Here is a 21,473-nt window from a genome sequence, read left to right as displayed (position 1 = left end):
CTCCATGTCCATCGACAATTCCATTGTTCCTCCCCTCAGGTAAAGAGCCTGGGTGTCATCCTGGACAGCACACTATCTTTCGAAGCCCACATCAATAGCGTTTCTTGGTCTGTATACTTTCATCTACGCAACATCAATTGTCTCCGTCCCTCACTTTCACCAACCTGCACCGCTATCCTGGTAAACACCCTGATTACATCCTGTCTGGACTACTGTAACTCTCTCCTCTTTGGTCTTCCTCGGAAATCTGTCCACAAACTCCAACAACGCAGCCGCTCGTATCATAACCAGAACTCCTTCTATTGAACACATCACTCCTGCCCTGCAGCAACTTCACTGGCTCCCTATCCAATCCCGCATTGACTTTAAGATTCTACTCCTCACATTCAAGATCCTTCACAACCTGGCACTATCATATCTCTCTGAACCTATTCACATCTACACACCTTCTCGAACTCTCCGATCCTCCTCTGCCAACCAGCTCTCCGCCCCATCTGCCAACTTAACCACCATGGGGTCAAGAGCTTTCAGCCGATCTGCCCCCCGCCTATGGGGAACCCTCTCTCCCACCTGACATTCGCACTTCTGACTCTGTCTCCACCTTTAAATCCCGCCTGAAAACGCACCTATTCAGAGTGGCCTACTCTGTCTCTCACAAACTATGCAATCTTCATTCTTGTTTATTTATTGTACTAATGCACTTTGTAGTCACATTCATATTTATTCTTTATCTTTGCACTAAATGTCACCTGATTTATATAGTTTGATGTACTGTTGTTGTGTTATATGTGCCTTGTAAGGTGACCTTGAGTGCTTTGAAAGGTGCCTTTAAATAAAATGCATTATTATTATTATTATTACGTACATTCAGCAGCAGCGGTGCTTGAAGTAACGTGACATTAACTGTGTTGATCACTTGCTCAATTTCATTAGAAGCAGCTAGTTAACCATATAACTTCGCTTTTGGCTTCAGTGTAGGCTTCATAACACAACCTGCCCCCTCCCTTCATAACACAACCTGCTCCTCCCTTCATAAGCTACTGAAGAAGGAGGATAAAAGCAGACAACCCAACTCTCCTGGACGTCCTGTGAGTCTCACGCATATTGATAGCGACTCCTAGACGCCCGCAAATGAGACATAATCTCCCAGAATCTGGAGCAAGCAAGCAACAGCGCGCAATGGAAAGTGTGCTGCATCCTGCCGAGGTTGGCATGAAGCACAAGTGCGCACGTATGCATGCGCACCAAAAACGATCATTTTCTATTGCTTTTGCACATCATATTATTGACATAATGTCACTATGTGGATCAGCTTCTACCTTCTCAGATCTCACAGTCAGCAGCAGGAGATGAGGAGAGCAGCAGCTAGTAGCTATGTATGGAAGCCTAATGATGGTAAAAGTAAAACTGGTAACTACAAAAATAAACCATTATTATTATTTATCTTTTATTTATTGTTCCAACAGCTCAGGTTGATTGAACAACAGAAAATACTTATTTTTGTGTAGCATACATGTGTATGCTATTTTGTTAAAGCAAGCAGACATTAACCATTAATTAATTTAGTTGTTTTGTTTAAATTATTATTTATAATTTAATATTACTTTAACAACTCAGGGACGCCCAAGCAGCAACATATTGTTTGAGCACTTTTTTGCATTGTCAATTTGAAATGATGTTTTGTTTTTGAATGAAGGTGTGGGAATTTAAAAAAAAATCCGATTCATGAAAAATAATGGATTGAATAATCGATTATCAAAATAATAATAATGAAATAGTTGCAGCCCTATTATTTTTCAAATATTTCTTCCGGAGAAGCATACCCCCGGACCCACCTAAGTGTTGCTAGGTTACCGACACACAGCACCGCTGCTACAAAAATTTCTAGGGAAAACACTGATGTAGGTTTAACATTACACTTCAACAAGTGCTCCCTGCACTGTGGAGCTTCCTGCATGTTTCATATTTCTCATCAAAATAAAAAAAGTGGTCTGACAACGCATTATTTGGCCTGTGTTACGTTTATTGGGTCAGAGGTGGGCTGCGAACATTTTTGGAAGTGGGTTGGAAAAGGTTGGGAACCCCTGCCTTAATGAATATAATAAAGAAATATTTCTCCTTCATCAAGTAAACTGGATCAGTTTCAAACAGAATATTTAGAACTAAATTCCCTCTTTGAGTTTGGATCCCTCCACTGCAGCTCAGCAAGGAAACACTGAAGAAACACAAACATACTTACTTGATATGTGGAACTCAGACTGCTGAAGCCTCATATTAGTTTACACTCTGGAAGTCATGTTTACTCACAACAACACTGTGGATTTAAATTCCTGAAAACATTTAAATTCTACACATTTGTGTTCAGAAAATCCTGAAAATTATGAACCTAACATTTGAAACTTCACTGAAGCTTCAGTCAGTGAACTCACTTCAGAGTCTTCAGTCTACAGTTTGGACTCTCCAGTCCAGCAGACAGGCGCTTCACTGATGAATCAGACAGTTCGTTGTCACTCAAATTCAGCTCTTTCAGATGAGGGTTGGACTTCACAGCTGAGGCCAAAACTTCACAGTGAGTCTCTGAGAGTTCACAATCAGAAAGTCTGTAACGACACAAATATTCCAACATATATTATCATGAAAGAGGAAACTTTATATTTACTTCATGCATTTGATGATCAAACAGTTTGATGCTCATTATTTTAATTAACATTTGTTCTTCACATCAGTGGTTCAAATGATATTTAAATTCAATAATAATTTAATATGTCTCAATAATTTGAGACACATTAAAACATACAATTAACCCCCCCCCCCACACACACACACACACACACTAATAATAAAAACAAAGTACAGAAAAACAGAAAGCGAGAAATAAAATGGTAGAATAGAGCATTAAAAATAAGATTGCAGCATAAAATAATGATTTGCTTTAAAGTCATTAAAAGGACATGGAGTGCAAATTAAAGATTAAAATGTAAAGTGATTTAAAAGAGCTCAATCATAAGCTCAGGAGAAGAGAAATGTTTTTAACCTGGATTTAAAAAGTGATTTCAGTTCTGCTGGTAGTTTGTTCCAGTTGTGTAAAAGCTGCTTCATCATGTTTAGTTTGAACTCTGGGCTCAACTATATGACCTGAGTCAGTAGATCTCAGAGCTCTGGGCTCAACTATCTGACCTGAGTCAGTAGATCTCAGAGCTCTGGGCTCAACTATCTGACCTGAGTCAGTAGGTCTCAGAGCTCTACTGGGTTTATATTCTACATACATGTCATTTATGTATTCTGGACCTAAACCATTCAGTGATTTGTAGACCAGTAGCAGAACTTTAAAATCTATTCTATAGCTGACTGGGAGCCAGTGTAAAGACTTTAGAACTGACTGCCAGTGTAAAGACTTTAGAACTGGAGTAATGTGCTCTGATCTCTTTGTTCTGGTCAAAACTCGAGCTGCAGCGTTCTGAATGAGCTGCAGCTGTTTAATGCTTTTTTGTGGGAGTCCAGTCAGAAGACCATTACAGTAGTCGAGTCTACTTGAGATGAAAGCATGAATCAACTTCTCCTGGTCTGTTTGAGACATAAAACCCTTCACTCAAGGTTTCGGACTTGGTCCGTAGTTTTTAGAGAGTGTGACTCGAGATGTTTACTGACAGCAATCCTCTTCTCTTTATTGCCAAAAACAATGACCTCAGTTTTGTCCTGATTTAATTGAAGGAAATTTTGGTTTATCCAATTAGTGACTTGCTCTAAACAGTGACACAATAACTGTATTGGACTGTAGTCATCTGGGGACAGTGCTAGGTATATCTGCGTGTCATCTGCATAACTGCGATAGTCTACATTAGAGTTCTGCAGATTTTTTTTTTTTTAAGTATATTTTTTGGGGCTTTTTTGCCTTTAATGTACAGGTAGGTGGAGAGAGACAGGAAACTGGAGGCAGAGAGGGGGGAATGACATGCTGGGGCGGGTGCTCTACCCACTGAGCTATGCTCTACCCCGAGTTCTGCAGAATTTGACCCAAAGGCAGCATATATAGACTGAACAGAAGGGGTCCAAGAACTGACCCCTGAGGAACTCCACATGTCATAGCCACTCGATCAGATTCATAACTTCCAATGGTCACAAAATAACTCCGCTCTTCCAAGTAGGACCTGAACCAGTCTAGGACTGTTCCGCTGAGTCCTCCAAGTAGGACCTGAACCAGTCTAGGACTGTTCCGCTGAGTCCTGCCCAAATTTCCAACCTGTTCAACAGTATACTGTGATCCAGTGTCAAACGCAGCACTGAGATCCAACAGGACCAGAACTGACACCTTGCCTGAGTCAGTGTTCAACCTTATGTCATTTAACACTCTAATAAGAGCTGTTTCTGTACTGTGGTGAGGTCGGAAGCCTGATTGAAATTTGTCAAAAAGGCCACTGGAGTTCAAGAAATTGCTGAGTTGATTAAAAACCACTTTCTCAATGATCTTGGCTATAAAAGGAAGATTTGAGATAGGTCTGTAGTTGGTTAACATGGAAGCATCCAGCGTTGTCTTTTTTAAGAGTGGCTTAATGGCAGCAACTTTTAGGAGTTTAGGAAACGTGCCTGATTGTCTCCAATCTGTTTGGACAGAGTTCACAATAGTTTAAAAAAAATCTGATGGCATTGTGTCAAGACAGCATGTTGATGGTTTTAGATGCTGAACTGTTACCTCTATGGTTTTTTGGTCAACTGTTTTAAATTCTGACATCGCAGTGAGTTATTGAGTTGAGTTATTCCTGGGAGGTCTTAGGGATTGTGTCCCTAAGACGACAGATCAGTCGATGCCGCAGTTATACTGGAAGCATCTTAACCAGTAAGCTACCAGAACACTCCCAGTTCAGCTGATGCTGTCTCACTGTGCTTGAATGAAACAATCATTCTCATCACTCTCTCTCACACCTGCAGACTTTAATCTTTGTTTAGCTTTAATCTTGCAGATGAAGGAGAGAAAATGGAGTTACATTGAGGCTTCCATAATGTGCACAGTGTGTCTGTGTGATCTGATCCCATGTCTGTCTCCACTAAGTTAACATGAGGACATCTTGATTAGTGAACACTTACGTTGCGCTAACGCACACATGCTGTGACAGCATTCACAGCATGGGTCATTTGTGTGTGTGTGTGTGTGTTGTTTTGGTTGGTCAGTATCACTGATCAGACATTGGGTCAGATGCAAGAACATGTTTATTTTTTTCTTAAATTTCTTATACTTTTTTTGTGAGGTGGCCTTGTACGAGTGTGCCACATTGAGTTCACCAAACACTTGTAAATGGGCTGTACTTATATAGCGCCTTTGTAGTCTTTCCGACCACTCAAAGCGCTTTACATTACATATCATTCACCCATTCACACCCATTCATACACTGATGGCAGGAGCTACCAAGCAGGGTGCCAACCTGCTCATCAAGGGGAATTTAACCATTCATTCTCATTCATACACTGTTGGTGCAGCAACGGCAGCAATTTGGGGTTAAGTGTCTTGCCCAAGGACACATCGACATGTGGACTGGAGGAGCCTGGAATTGAACCGCTCTACCTCCTGAGCCACAGCCGCCCCGGATATAGTCATAAATGAAACATGATGAATCCCACCTATTCTAAATGAACATGTGTTCCTGAGAATAATACATTAACATAAATGACTCCCCCAAAATACCATATAAGGTCAGGAAAGGTGAGGAAAACTTTACAAGCTCTCAGAAATAGATCAACAGAAGCACATATCATTTAGCAGTGTGGAATTAAAGGTCAAGAGAAATCTAAGGAATATGTAAAAATTACCCCTGCTGTAAATGCTGTCTTGCAGTTACAGAAATTACAAAAGAAATTATTTGACATGAATTAGATGCCAAAAAACATCTAACTAGGGGAATCATCAGCCAGGAAGCCAAATCATAACCTCAGTCATCAACATTTAAATTAAATGAAAAGTAATCAATAAATGCACTGTAAAAAAAAGTTTATGGAAAAAAAACCTCAAACTTTTGAGTTCTGAGAATTCCAAGCAATACAAGTCATGACAACTAATTATCTTTTGTAAATGGTAAAGGTAAATGTACTGTATTTATATAACACTTTCTAGTCTTTTTTTGATCACACAAAGCACTTTTACACTACATGTCACATTCATACACTGATGATAGGGGCTACCACACAATGTGATCTGCTCATCAGATTGAGACTAACATTTACACACATTCATGCACTATTGGTGCAGCCATCAGGAGCAATTTGGGGTTTAGTATCCTGCCCAAAGACACATTGACATGTGGACTGGAGGAGCCAGGACAGCTGCTCTACCTCCTGAGCTACAGTTGCCATTAAGAATATAAGACTGTGCATATACACTCACTTGCCAATTCATTACGTCCACCTAGACAAAACTAATTCAGTTCAGGGTTTCCCCCAGAAAACTTGCTTAGCCTGGTGGTAGGTTGGAAGGGCGGCCCACCAGCGGAGAAGCATGTTTTTTTTTGTGACAGGGGCCTGACACAGGGTCCTATTGCTAACAGATTCATGACGTAGTACAATTCAGAGGGTGTGACTCCACACTGCCTTGCATTAAATCAATGTTAAAAGTTGACTGGAAATTTGAAAAAATGACTGTAATAATCAATGTAATCATGTGTTATTATAAGACATTTATTGACAATAATTAAGCACCAACTACAGACCCTTTCAAAAAATTAGAATATCATGAAAAGTTGTTTAATTTCCATAATTCCATTCAAAAAGTTAAACTTTCATAGATTATAGATTCAGGGCCCACAATTTAAACGATTTCAAGTATTTATTTGTTTATTTTTACATAATTTGGGCTTCCAGATCATAAAACCCACGAAAACAGGAATTCAAAAAATTAGAATACTGTGAAGAAATCAGCCCAAATTTTATTTTTTTAATTAAATTGCTTCAGTGTGGTTCAATTGTCTCAGTTTGGTTCAATATGGGGAAGACTGCAGACATGACAACTGGCCAGAAGACCATCATTGATACCCTCCTATAGGATGGGTAAGCCACAAAAGTTCATAGCTAAGGAGGCTGGCTGTTCACAGAGTGCTGTGTCCAAGCATATCAATGGAAAGTCTAGTGGAAGGGCAAAATGTGGCAGGAGAAGATGCACCAGCAAAAGAGATGACCGTGGGCTTCAGCGGATTGTCAAACAGAGAAGATTCAAGAATCTGGCAGAGATCCAGAAAGAGTGGAATGAGGCGGGAGTCACAGCTTCAAAAACCACCACATTCAGGTCAAGCCACTTCTAAACCTGAGGCAACGTAGGAAGCGTCTCAACTGGGCCAAGGAGTAGAAGCACTGGACTGTTGGCCAGTGGTCCAAGGTCCTCTTTTCCGATGAAAGTAAAGTGTGCCTTTCATTCGGGAATCAAGGTCCAAGGGTTTGGAGGAAGACGGGTGAGGAACAGAACCCAAGCTGCTTGAGGTCCAGTGTGAAATATCCACAGTCAGTCATGATTTGGGGTGCAATGTCCGGTGCAGGTGTTGGTAAACTCTGCGTTCTTAAGTCCAAGGTCACTGCAACAGTCTACCAGAATGTTTTAGAGGACTTCATGATTCCTTCTGCTGAGGATCTGTATGGAGATGCAGATTTCATCTTCCAGCAGGACCTGGCCCCTGCCCATACCACCAGAAGCACCAAAACCTGGTTTGATGCTCATGCTATCACAGTGCTTGACTGGCCAGCCAACTCGCCGGACCTAAACCCCATTGAGAATCTATGGGGTATTCTCAAGAGGAAAATGAGGGGAAGAACAACAAAGAAGAGCTGACAGCAAGCATCAAGGAAATCTGGGCTTCCATAACTCCCAGGCAATGCCACAGGCTGATTGCCTCAATGCCACGTCGCATCGAGGCAGTGATTAAGGCAAAGGGATTCCCAACCAAGTATTGAATATTGACATATCATTTTGAAAGTACCATATTTTGATTGATTTGAAGTGATCCTAATTTATTTCTTTTTTTTCTGCAGAAACTGAGAAACTGAGAATTTTTTGAATTCCTGTTTTCGTGGGTTTTATGAGCTGGAAGCCCAAATTATGTAGTCGAGTAAAAAGACCAGATAAAGCAACTATAGACCGCACTGTGGCTCGCCAATATCTGTGGACAGACCAGCCACTGCATTTCCTCTACAATTACGTCTCTACCGTTATTGGCACCTTAACTTAACTTGCCATCTTGAGCGAGAGAAACAACAGCTTTGTCGGCCAGTATTAGGTAACACATGTACACAGCCTCCATGCTGTGTGCATGTTTATCTGTGTACAAAGCTAGCCACTTACTCTCTCTCCTCTCTTCTTGTACTAACCACACACACACACGTACACATATTTACATCCCACATCACACAACTGTTGGTGAAGTAGCATAAGATACAGTTAAGCTACATCCTGCTTGACCACACCAGAGGCCTGTACTACGAAGCTGGATTAACATACCCAGGATATCTCTCCGTTACCTGGGTTGATTTACCCAGACATCCGCAATCTAGGATAAGCGGTACTATGAAGCTGGTTATCAACTCGGTAATTGAACCCAGGGTTTTCCAATCTGGATCACTGCGCGCTCACATAAAGGGGAGGTGTTTGCAGCGTCTGACCAATCACAAACATGGAGAAACTCTGCAGAGCAGACTACTTTACCATGGAGGAGCAGACAATTATTCTTCAACAATATGAAGAATTCAAACATCATCCAGGCCAAAAGCAGCACTGATGCAGCAAAAGCCAGGAAGGAGTGCTGGCAGAAAATTGCCGACTCTGTTAATTTGTAAATTCATGAGATTATAGCTAGAATATTAATAAATTGGACAATATAAACAAACAGCACTCTGATCACACAATTTCACTTTATTACGGCACAGACGTTTGGGGCAGAGCGCTTCCTCAGTGCCATTCCTTTCATAGAGACATTAAGTTAGTTTAATATTCAACATTCAAAATACAAACCTATTATGCGCTTCAACCATTTGAGTGAATGATGTCCAACCAACTGTATAACAGACTAATATCCCTCATGTGCCTCAAGGATTATTTTACAAATATATATTTTGGTCAATTAAAAAATTGCATCTATCCCTAAAAACTCTTGCTATCCTAAGCGCTCCTCTCACGATCCGCGTGTTGACAGGCTCTTATAAGAATGGGCAGGTCATTTTCTAAGAGAACCGATTGGTCAGGAGGTGGTGCTTTTATACTCATTGATCTCTTATCCAGAACATAACCTGCTCCGGAGCAGGTTAGCCGTTCAGCATAAGTTACCATGGTGATTTACCCCAGTAAGAAGTGAACCAGCTTCGTAGTACGGAAAACCCAGGGCTAACACTGAAGTTACTTCGATAAGAGAAAATCCAGCTTCGTAGTACAGGCCTCTGTTTGTTTGTATAGTCATACACGTGTTGTTGTTTGTCTATTAGTTATAGTGGTATCAGTACACACAGACTTATAAGGACGCTTTGCTCTCACACGTGCTGCATTTATAGTCACACAAACACACACGCTCTCTAGTCTCTTGCTCGTTCACTCCACGTCTCATTTGCGGGCGTCATGGAGACGCTATCAATACGCGGGAGACTCCCAGAGCTTCCGGGAGAGTTGGGATGTCTGCACAATGTAAATTGACCGGCTATGTATGTTATTATTATTCATTGTTGAATGTAACCGCTTGTGGAGGTTTTATGTGTTCATTAATCGATTATCATATCTAGCCTATCTATACAATGTTAGTCCTCTGTCAGTGCTGTGAGCTCCCCTAAAAGACAGTGATCATTCACACAAGTAAACCGGAGCAGTTTCAAACAGAATATTTAGAACTAAATTCCCTCTTTGAGTTTGGATCCCTCCACTGCAGCTCAGCAAGGAAACACTGAAGAAACACAAACATACTTACTTGATATGTGGAACTCAGACTGCTGAAGCCTCATATTAATTTACACTCTGGAAGTCATTTTTACTCACAACAAGACTGTGGATTTTAAATTCCTGAAAACATTTAAATTCTACAGATTTGTGTTGACCCCTCCCTGAGCTACTACCTTATCATGGTGGAGGGGTTTGCTTGTCCCAATGACCCCAGGAGCTCAGTTGACGGGGGCTTTTATGCCCCTGGTAGGGTCTCTCATGGCAAACAGGTCCGGGGGGAGGGGCCAGACAAAAGGTAGCTCAGAAAACCCCAACGATGAGTACGACATATGGTTTTTCGTGTCCCTTGCCCGGACGCGGGTCACTGGGGCCCCCCCCCCGGAGCCAGGCCTGGGGGTGGGGCTCGGGGTCGAGCGCCTGGTGGCCGGGCCTTCACCCGTGAGGCCTGGCCAGGAACAGCCCAAATAAGGGACATGGGGCCCCGTTCCCACAGACCCACCACCAGTGGGAGGGGCCAAAGGGGTCGGGTGAAATGTGAGCTGGGCGGCAGCCGAAGGCGGGGACCTTGGCGGTCCGATCCTCGGCTGCAGAAGCTAGCTCTAGGGATGTGGAACGTCACCTCTCTGGTGGGGAAGGAGCCTTAGCTGGTGCATGAGGTTGAGAAGTTCCGGCTAGATATAGTCGGCCTCACCTCAACACACAGCAAGGGCTCTGGAACCAGTCTCCTCGAGAGGGGTTGGACTCTCGTCCACTCTGGACTTGCCACTGGTGAGAGGCGCCGGGCAGGGGTGGCAATACTTATTGCCCCCCGGCTTGGTGCCTGTATGTTGGAGTTTACCCCAGTAGACGAGAGGGTAGCCTCCCTCCGCCTTCGGGTGGGGGGACGGATCCTGACTATTGTTTGTGCCTATGGTCCAAACAGCAGCTCAGAGTATCCAGGATTTTGGACTCCTTGGAGGGGGTGCTGGAAAACACACCCCCTGGGGATTCCCTCGTTCTGCTGGGGGACTTCAACGCCCATGTTGGTAGCGACAGTGAGACCTGGAAGGGAGTGATTGGGAGGAACGGCCCCCCCGATCTGAACCCAAGCGGTGTTCTGTTATTGGACTTCTGTGCTCGTCACGGATTGTCCATAATGAACACCATGTTCAAGCATAAGGGTGTCCATATGTGCACTTGGCACCAGGACACCGTAGGCCACAGTTCGATGATTGACTTTGTAGTCGTGTCGTCGGACTTGCGGCCACATGTCTTGGACACTCGGGTGAAGAGAGGGGCGGAGCTGTCAAATGATCACCACCTGGTGGTGAATTGGCTCCGATGGTGGGGGAGGATGCCGGTCCTGGCAGACCCAAACATATTGTGAGCGTCTGCTGGGAACATCTCGCAGAGTCTCCTGTCAGAGAGAGTTTCAACTCCCACCTCCGGGAGAGCTCTGACCATGTACCGGGGGACATTGAGTCCGAGTGGGCCATGTTCCGTGCTTCCATTGTTAAGGCGGACATGGGAGGAGTTCAGTGAGGCCATGGAAAAAGACTTCCAGGCGGCTTCGAAGAGATTCTGGACCACCATCCGGCGTCACAGGAGGGGGAAGCAGTGCGCCGTCAACACTGTGTACGGTGGGGACGTGCGCTGCTGACATCGACTCGGGACGTTGTGGATCGGTGAAAGGAATACTTCGAAGACCTCCTCAATCCCACCGACACGCCTTCCGGTAAGGAAGCAGGGCCGGGGGACTTGGGTGTGGGCTCTCCTATCTCTGGGGTGGAGGTCGCCGAGGTGGTTAAAAAGCTCCTCGGTGGGAGGGCCCCGGGGGTGGATGAGATCCGGCCCGAGTTCCTCAAGGCCCTGGATGTTGTGGGGCTGTCATGGTTGACACGACTCTGCAGCATCGCGTGGACATCGGGGGCAGTGCCTCTGGATTGGCAGACTGGGGTGGTGGTCCCTCTTTTTAAGAAGGGGGACCGGAGGGTGTGTTCCAATTACAGGGGAATCACACTCCTCAGCCTCCGTGGTAAGGTCTATTCGGGGGTGCTGGAGAGGAGGGTCCGTCGGATAGTCGAACCTCGGATTCAGGAGGAGCAGTGTGGTTTTCGTCCAGGCCGTGGAACTGTGGACCAGCTCTACACCCTCTGCAGGATCCTTGAGGGTGCATGGGAGTTTGCCCAACCAGTCCACATGTGTTTTGTGGACTTGGAGAAGGCATTCAACCTGTGGGGGGTTCTCCGGGAATACGGGGTACCGCATCCCCTGATAAGGGCCGTCCATTCCCTGTATGACCGGTGTCAGAGCTTGGTCCGCATCGCCGGTAATAAGTCGGACTTGTTTCCAGTGAGGGTTGGACTCCGTCAGGGCTGCCCTTTGTCACCGATTCTGTTCATAATTTTTATGGATAGGATTTCTAGGCGCAGCCAGGGTGTGGAGGGGGTCCGGTTTGGTGACCTCAGGATTGGGTCACTGCTTTTTGCAGATGATGTGGTCCTGTTGGCTTCATCAGACCGTGACCTCCAACTCTCACTGGATCGGTTCACAGCCAAGTGTGAAGCGGCCGGGATGAGAATCAGCACCTCCAAATCCGAGGCCATGGTCTCAACCGGAAAAGGGTGGAGTGCACTCTCCGGGTCAGGGATGAGATCCTGCCCCAAGTGGAGGAGTTCAAGTACCTCAGGGTCTTGTTCACGAGTGAGGGAAGGATGGAGCGTGAGATCGACAGACGGACTCTGCACAGATCCGTCGTGGTGAAGAGAGAGCTAAGCCGAAAGGCGAAGCTCTCGATTTACCAGTCGATCTTGGTTCCTACCCTCACCTATGGTCATGAGCTTTGGGTAGTGACCGAAAGAACAAGATCGTGGGTACAAGCGGCCGAAATGAGCTTCCTCCGTAGGGTGGCTGGGTTCTCCCTTAGAGATAGGGTGAGAAGCTCAGTTATCCGGAGGGAACTCGGAGTAGACCCGCTGCTCCTCCGCATCAAGAGGAGGTGGCTCGAGCATTTAATCAGGATGCCTCCCGGACGCCTCCCTGGTGAGGTGTTCAGGGCACGTCCGACCGGTAGGAGACCCCGAGGAAGACCCAGGACACGCTGGAGAGACTATGTCTCTCGGCTGGCCTGGGAACGCCTGGGAAGAGCTGGACGAAGTGGCTGGGGAGAGGGAAGTCTGGGCTTCCCTGCTTAGGCTGCTGCCCCCGCGACCCGACCCGGATAAGCGGAAGAGGACGGAACGGAAAAGATTTGTGTTCAGAAATCCTGAAATTTATGAACCAAACATTTAAAACTTCAGTGAAGAATTTGAATTTAATAAATAGAAAAGTGAACTGACCTCAGAGTCTTCAGTCTACAGTTTGGACTCTCCAGTCCAGCAGACAGATGCTTCACTGATGAATCAGACAGTTCATTGTTACTCAGGTTCAGCTCTTTCAGATGAGGGTTGGACTTCAGAGTTGAGGCCACAACTTCACAGTGAGTCTCTGAGAGTTCACAATCAGAAAGTCTGTAATGACACAAATATTACATCATCTGTTATCATGAAAGAGGACACTTTATATTTACTTCACAGATTGGATGATGAAGCAGTTTGATGCTCATTATTTTGATGAACATTTGTTCTTCACATCAGTGGTTCAAATGATATTTAAAAAAAAAAATCTGAGTCATTGTATTCATTTAATGTAAAAGGACAGTTGAGAGATAAACAGAGATCAGTGGAAGCTGCAGTTATACTGGATGCATCTTAACCAGTAAGCTACCAGAACACTCCCAGTTCAGCTGATGCTGTCTCACTGTGCTTGAATGAAACAATCATTCTCATCACTCTCACTCTGACCTGCAGACTTTTAATCTTGAACCAAACATTTTAATCTTCAGTGAAGGATTTGAATTTAAAGACTGTGTAAAGTGAATTCAGACATTTTCTTCTAAACATATTAAATAGGTCATAAATGTATTTCTAAAAAAGGTGTAAAAAGCATTTCAACCATTTAGATTTGAATTGTGGAGCTAGGCTTCACAAACTGTGTTTCAAGATTTCTGTGTTCAGGATTTAGTGGGTGGGTCTGAAAATCACCGCTGCGTTATGTAACGGGGCAGTGATTAACATAAACCCTCCCCTGCTGCTGTAGAGGTATAAATTCATTCAGTGCACACTACTACTACTACAGTCTACAGTTAGCCAGTTAGCTGCCGAGCTAGCTGCTGAAAGCTCTGAGACGTAGCGTCCATGTTTCTGGTAGAGGGGGTGACTTTGATTAACAGGTGACACTTGGTAGGGGGTGGGGCTTCAGCAGACTCGGCGGGCACGCCCACAGCGTTTGGGAGCAGAAAAAGAGGCTGACTTTTACACAACTTTGAAGCCTGATTTCATATATTTGGCGATTTTTTATAATCATTCAAATTTGGCAGGATGGTTAATAACACACTTTTGTGTGAAAAGAAAACTCAGAACACATATTTATTCTTACTTTACACAGACTTTAATAAACAGCAAAAAATATACCAAAGTTACAGTGAACTGACCTCAGAGTCTTCAGTTTACAGTTTGGACTCTCCTGTACAGCAGACAGAAGCTTCACTGCTGAATCAGGCAGTTTGTTGAGACTCAGGTGCAGCTCTGTCAGATCAGGGTTGGACTTCAGAGCTGAGGCCACAACTTCACAGTCAGTGTCTGAGAGTTTACAGGCAGTAAGTCTGTAATGACACAAATATTACAACATACTGTCATGAACTGGCTCAAGGTTCAGTGTGACAGCCCTAGGCCTCCATAGTAAATGGGTTAGTCTGCCTTGCCCTATACTCTGTTTTCTCTCCTCTCAGATGCTCTGGTCCCTCCCCCTCATCAAGTGATTAAGGTCACCCGTTGGGAGCCTTCTTAAACAGGGGAAGTTCAAGATGGCGGTTTCTCTCTCACTCTCCGGCCCTCCTAGAAGGCCGTTTTTCAGAAATATCATTATCAATATATATTGACTTTATTAACCAGTGGTGTGTCATCATGCATTATTTCATTTAAAACAACTGTCTTGACTTTTCAGCAGCATGCTGTGAGGACAACTGCCACAGAATGAGACAGCAGAGTTAATCAGAGCCGCCTGAGTCTACAGGTACTCAAACCTTCTGATTAACCCTTTCATGCCTATATATATATATATATCTATATATGCATATATTTCAATTGCTAATGTACAAATGTACAAATGCTAATAAAATACCTACCTATCTAACTAATTCATCCCACAGCAACTCAATAACAATTCTCGTTTACATACACCATCTCATTCACACATGGCCTAACATGTCCTTGGTTATGTGGATCAAATTTCAAACAACTATCTGACGCAACTACACTCATGGATTATTATTTACTCAACCGCATAAAAAAATGCATTTGAAATATTTACTTTTCAGCTGAACAACGTGAGAACAATGCTCAGCTGTCTCTTCTTCATGAAGAGACTGAAGAAGACATTGGAGCCACCTCAGGTTACAGGTACTCATACTTTCTGATTAGCCCAGCTGATTGATCCCACAGTAACAACATTAACGATAAAAATAATAATGATGATAACAATAATAATGCATTTTATTTAAAGGCACCTTTTAAAGCACTCAAGGACACCTTACAAGGCACATACAACACAACAACAGCACATCAAACAATATATATCAGGTGATATTTAGTACAAAGATAAAGAATAAATATGAATGTGACTACAAAGTGCATTAGTACAATAAATAAACTGATTTATAATGTTAATCACATCTGGACTTACTGAGCCTTTTTGCAGTTCCTCACAGCTGGGATCAGTCTCCGTCGTCCCTCCTGTGATGTGTTGTACTTCTTCAGGTCCAACTCATCCAGAGGCTCCTCTGACATCTGCAGCATGTAGGCCAGAGCTGAGCAGTGGATCACAGAGAGTTCCCTCTCTGATCTGTTCTCTGACTCCAGGAACTGTTGGATCTCCTGATGTACTGAGCCGTCGTTCATCTCCATCAGACAGTGGAAGATGTTGATGCTTCTGTCAGGAGAGATATCATCATTTTCATGCACAGTGTTCATCTCCTTCACGTTGTTGATGACTCTCTGGATGGTTTCTGGACTGTTGTCTGTCTGACCCAGCAGGCCTCCTAAGAGACTTTGGTTGGACTCCAGAGAGAGGCCATGAAGGAAGCGGACAAACAGATCCAGGTGGCCATTTTTACTTCTGAGAGATTTCTCCATGGCTCTCTTCAGGAAGTCATCCAGAGACGAGTTTCTGTATTCTTTTCCCAGGAAGCTCTTCAGTACCCTTCTCTTCCTGCTGGTGTAACAGTGGTACATGTAGACTGCAGCCAGAAACTCCTGAATACTCAGATGAACAAAGCTGTAGACTGCTTCCTTCTTGAGTTTCTCTCTTTTGAAGATCTGTGTACAAACTCCTGATAACACCGAGGCCTCTGTGTCATCAAGTCCACACTGCTTCAGATCTTTTTGGTAGAACATGATGTTTCCTTTCTCCAGTTGTTCAAACGCCAGCCTCCCCAGCTTCAGAAGAAGGTTCTTGTCAGCCTCCATCAGTTCCTCATCATACTTCTTCCTCTTTGTCTTGTGTGCTTCATACTTTTGCCTCTTCATCTTTATCTGAACCAACAGGAAGTGTGAGTACATGTCAGTCAGGGTCTTGGGCAGCTCTCCTCTCTGGTCTGTAGTCAACATTTCCTCCAGACTTGTAGCAGTGATCCAGCAGAAGACTGGGATGTGACACATGATGTGGAGGCTCCTGGATGTCTTGATGTGTGAGATGATTCTGCTGGACAGCTCTTCATCACTGAATCTCCTCCTGAAGTACTCCTCCTTCTGGGGGTCAGTGAAGCCTCGTACTTCTGTTACTCTGTCAACAAATGTCAGAGGGATCTGATTGGCTGCTGCAGGTCGGGAAGTTATCCAGATGAGAGCTCGGGGAAGCAGATTCCCTTTGATGAGGTTTGTCAGCAGCACGCTGACTGATGAATTCTGTGTGACATCAGACACGACCTCACTGATGTTGAAATCCAGTGAAAGTCTGCTTTCATCCAGGCCGTCAAAGATGAACAAAACTTTACAGCCAGTGAGCTTCTCTGCTGTGAGCTTCTGTAATGTTGGATAGAAATGATGGATCAGTGTGAGCATACTGTACTTCTTATCGTTGGTTGAGTTCAGCTCCCTAAACAGAAGTGGAATCAGCAGACTGATCTCTTGGTTTTCGGAGCCCTGTGCCCAGTCCAGAGTGAACTTCTGCACTGAGAAGGTCTTTCCAACGCCAGCGACGCCGTTCATCAGAACGACTCTGATGATGCGTTTCTGTTGGTCAGGTAAGACTTTAAAGATGTCCTGACACTTGATTGGAGCGTCATGGAGGGTCTTCTTCTTGGAAACTGTTTCAAGCTGCATCACCTCATGTTGGGTATTAACTTCTTTACTCTGTCCCTCTGTGATGTAGACCTCAGTGTAGGAGCTGTTGAAGGGGATTTTCCTTCCTGCTTCATCAGTTTCTTCAGCCACATCTTGACATCTTGTTATCAGAATGAACTGATGATCATCTAAACCCTCCTGCCTTCCACTTTCTGCTGAAAGAGAAGAAAAATATAGATTTAAAATCCATCAGTGCGTTTACATGTATTTATGTAACCAGGTTACACAGAGAAACCAGGTTACATGTGTAATCTGGGATTATGTTAACCTGTACAATACTGGTTACTGTAAATCTGTGTACAAGCAACAAACCAGTGATCAGGGACTTCCGGTGGGACAGGCGAGCAGCATGGACGCGTAAGTCCTGCAAGAGCTCCCGCATGCTAACACCCTAAACTCCACTAAAACTCGAGACGTAGACACAGACAAACTCAAACTGAAAATATGAGTGGAGCATCAACAAAAACTAAGAATAAAAAGAACCCGGACACCCAAAGCAAAGAAATACACCGAGTGGTTAACAAGAGCACGCTAACACCACAAGCTAACATGGCCTCATTTCAAAGCAGCTTGGACGGCATTAGCAAACAAATTCAAACCCTGCAAAGCGAAATGAAGATGGACCTAAAAACAGTCAAAGACGAAATTACAGCACAAATGAGAGATGAACTGACAGAACTCAAGGGAGACATCGATCAGAAGTTTGCCAAAATAACCACGGACATTGGAGAACAGGATGAGAAGATAACTGCTGCTCTGACACAGAGGAGATCGAGTCGTGGAGTAATGAAGCAAACAGCGCACTGCAGGAAATAATGCAAGAGCAGAAAATCCTCGGGGACAAACTAGACAATTTAGAATCAAGGTCCAGACGAAATAACTTACGGGTGTATGGCATTCAAGAGGAGGCAGAGTCAAAGAGCAACTCGGTCGCACAGTTCATGGATAAATGGCTCTGTGAAGAATTTTCTATAAACTCGGACCTACAGATTCAACGCGCTCACCGAGCCCTGGCTCCAAAGCCAAAATCTGGCCAGCCTCCCAGATCGATTGTCATTCATTTCCAACAGTTCACCGTAAAGGAGATGATACTGAAAAAAGCATGGGAGAAAAAAACAATCACCTTCGGAGAAAACAGGATATACTTTGACCACGACTGCTCAGAGAGGACGCTACAACAACGTAAAGCATACGCTAACATTAAAAAGATCTTAAAGAGAGAAGGCATCTGCTTTCAGACACCTCTCAACAAGATGCGTATCCACTGGGCAAACGGGGTGAAAACTTATGGCAGTGCAGAAGAGGCAGCCAGCGACCTGCGGGGAAGAGGATACGATGCGGATAACATGGGGACCAACAGCAGGGGAACCGCGCTCGTTGAAAGGCTCCAGTCGACCGGGACCGCGACGTGGAAACAAACCGGAAGCGGACGCACCGGCGAGGCCAGCAGACGCGCTCGAGGACAACTGCAAGAATTTCAACTGAGGGGAAACAACACGGAATGAGTACATACACCAGTATAACCCTGAGTTAAGATGGACATGGAATGGTATCACTTGCTTGGGAAAGTTAAAGTTCAGCTGAGTGTAAAGTATTAGTTGCTATGGCGGGTTATAGATAAATAGGCTGTTGGCTGAAGGGGGACTGAAACGCAGCTGCAAGGACTGGTATGGGTATATTAATCCTATATGGGTTAAATCTCCTTACTGGATGGGGGCCTTTTCTTTATGTAAGGTTTTCCCCCTCAAATCAAAAAGAGAGTCAGCAAAAGAGGAGGGTTGTTGAAATCTCTTTATGGAGGTCACTTTTTTTGTACATAGTTCAAATAAGTTTTAAACAGTTACTAAAAATGTTGATGGTTCTTGAATGTTTAACTGAAAGCCTGTTGATGAATCTTCACAAAGTTAACACAACAAATATGATTTATGGATACCAAACAAGAAGTAATTAAGTTTCTTTCTCTGAATGTTAATGGCCTGGGAAACCCAGTCAAAAGAGCTAAAATAATGACCAAGTTTAAAAAAGAAAAGACGCAAATAAACTTTCTACAAGAAACTCATCTTACTAAAGCAGAACATGAGAAATTAAAGAAATTTGGTTTTAAGAACACCTTTTACAGCTCACATACTAATGCTCGGAAAAGAGGAGTAGCAATACTGATGTCTAACGTAAGGATTTCTTTAAGTCTCTATTTGACACCATTGCATTGGAGGCTGAGGGCATATGTATATGTGGAGGAGACCTTAACACTAGAACCGCCAACATTCCAATATACCTAGAACCGCCGGAGGGGATCATTTTTACCCCCTGTCAGCAATCGCAAAGATGTCATTTCTTGAAGCAGTTAAGTTGTTAATTTTCATCTCTTTAAGTAATAAGTAAGACAAAATAACTATTTACATTTCAGTTGAGTGGATTTTATTAATTTTAGGCCTACAATTGCTTTAGTTATTTCATTATAGATCGAAACGGTCAGAAAAGTCAAATTTGACTGTACCGGACTGTTAAATTGTTAAATAATTTAATTAAGAGTATTTATTTATTGTATTAGAAGAAACTTAAAAGTTAAAACAGTTAAAAATACATTTTGGATAATAATGTGTTGTTTTAGTTACGCTACTAGGAATAAAGAAACGGAGCGCTCACTATTTACAATTGCTTTATTTACAGATAGAAAAGGTAAAAGATTCACCAATAAACTATGGGCTACAACAAACAAACAACAAAATGATTCATGCATTTAAATAATTTAATTATTGTAGAAGAAGAACAATTAAAAGTTAAAAATGAGTTTTGGATAATAACGCGTTTTATGAAGGGAATAAATAAACGGAGCGCTATCTCTCGCACACACACGCCTCCAGCGTGCTGCGTGGACTTCATCACATCTGCTGCACCGCTGCTACCACAATTATCAAATGCTAAGTTTATTGTCTGTGACTGTGACCCTCATAAAAGTAATATTTTACAAATCTGCATTATATAAACAAACGAAATTCGTTAAAGTAAGTCATTTGGCGACTTCTAAGTCATAAAACTAAGTCTTACTTTTACTGGAGTAATCTACCTCGTTCGCACCTGTCATTGTAAGGTAAAATTTACCTACTGAGTGAATCTCTCCCGTTCTCTCTTATAAACGAGTCGGACAACAACGTGTATCAAACATGAAGCAAAGTGAAAAAATAATAAAGCACGTAATAACACCCCCCGCCCCCCCTCCCCCTTGCGGAAGCGTTGAGCACGGCATTCTACAGCGGTTTTATAAGGGGTAAAAATGAACCCCTCGGCGGTTCGAGGTATAAATGATCATATTTTTTTTTCTTTTTATCCCACACCCCCCATAATTCACTAGATGATTAATAAACCCATTTTAGGAAAAGTCATGAACTGAAAGATGTAGGGGTTTTAATTTAACAGAGTTACATGCATTTGAAAACGCCAGGGGGATAAAAATGACGCCTTGGCGGTTCTAGTGTTAATGTGTTAATGGACTATGAAATGGACACAACTAGTCTCAAGAGAAATAAGAAATCTATCACAAAACTGGTCAGGAATACATGGTGGGAGATGGGCTTTTTTGATGTGTGGAGAGAACTACACCCACTGTGGAGGGATTTTAGTCATTACTCAATGTCACATTCTGTTTATTCCAGGATAGATTATTTTTTTATGCAGACAGAAAATAGAGATATAATACAAGACTGTTGGATTGGAGTGGCAGATGTGTCCGACCATAGTGCCATATATTTGAAGATACACTTGAACTGTAGACAGAAAGATACATTATGGAGGTTGAATGTGGGGATATTAAACAATAAATCAGTTGTTGAGCAAATTAGGGCAGACATACGGTCTTATTTGGAGGAAAATGATAATGGGGAAACAAATCCAGCTATATTGTGGGATGCTTTAAAAGCGGTGATACGAGGAAAGCTGATTGCAATTACAAGTAATCTCAAAAAAGAAAGAATAAAACAATATAAAATCTATATAGAGGAATTGAGACATTTGGAACAGAAACATAAGGGGAACGGAAAAGTTGACCCAAGAGTTAACAAATGAATGAGTGAGGGGAGAAAGGAAATCAACAATCTACTCCAACATGAAATAGAAACAAAAGCAAGATATTTAAAACAGAACTATTACGAATCAGGTACCAAAGC

General features: G+C 43.3%; 1 protein-coding gene across 1 annotated transcript in view; it reads right to left on the bottom strand.

Annotated features, from left to right (window-relative positions):
- LOC128353155 (NACHT, LRR and PYD domains-containing protein 14-like) overlaps nt 1–17,692 on the bottom strand; it is a 31,150-nt gene extending 13,458 nt beyond the window's left edge. Inside the window, exons 1-3 of the mRNA XM_053313836.1 lie at nt 17,623–17,692; nt 15,653–17,465; nt 14,403–14,573 (exon numbers count right to left, since the gene is read on the bottom strand). Coding sequence (XP_053169811.1) covers nt 14,403–14,573; nt 15,653–17,465; nt 17,623–17,692 — 2,054 coding nt within the window. The remainder of the gene's footprint in view (nt 1–14,402; nt 14,574–15,652; nt 17,466–17,622) is intronic.
- Between the last annotated feature and the right edge of the window lie 3,781 nt (nt 17,693–21,473).

The sequence above is a fragment of the Scomber japonicus genome, chromosome 23 (assembly GCF_027409825.1).
Source record: "Scomber japonicus isolate fScoJap1 chromosome 23, fScoJap1.pri, whole genome shotgun sequence".
Classification (NCBI taxonomy): Eukaryota; Metazoa; Chordata; class Actinopteri; order Scombriformes; family Scombridae; genus Scomber; species Scomber japonicus.
Note: the sequence above shows the minus strand (reverse complement) of the source record. Positions and strands in the feature narration are given on the sequence as shown.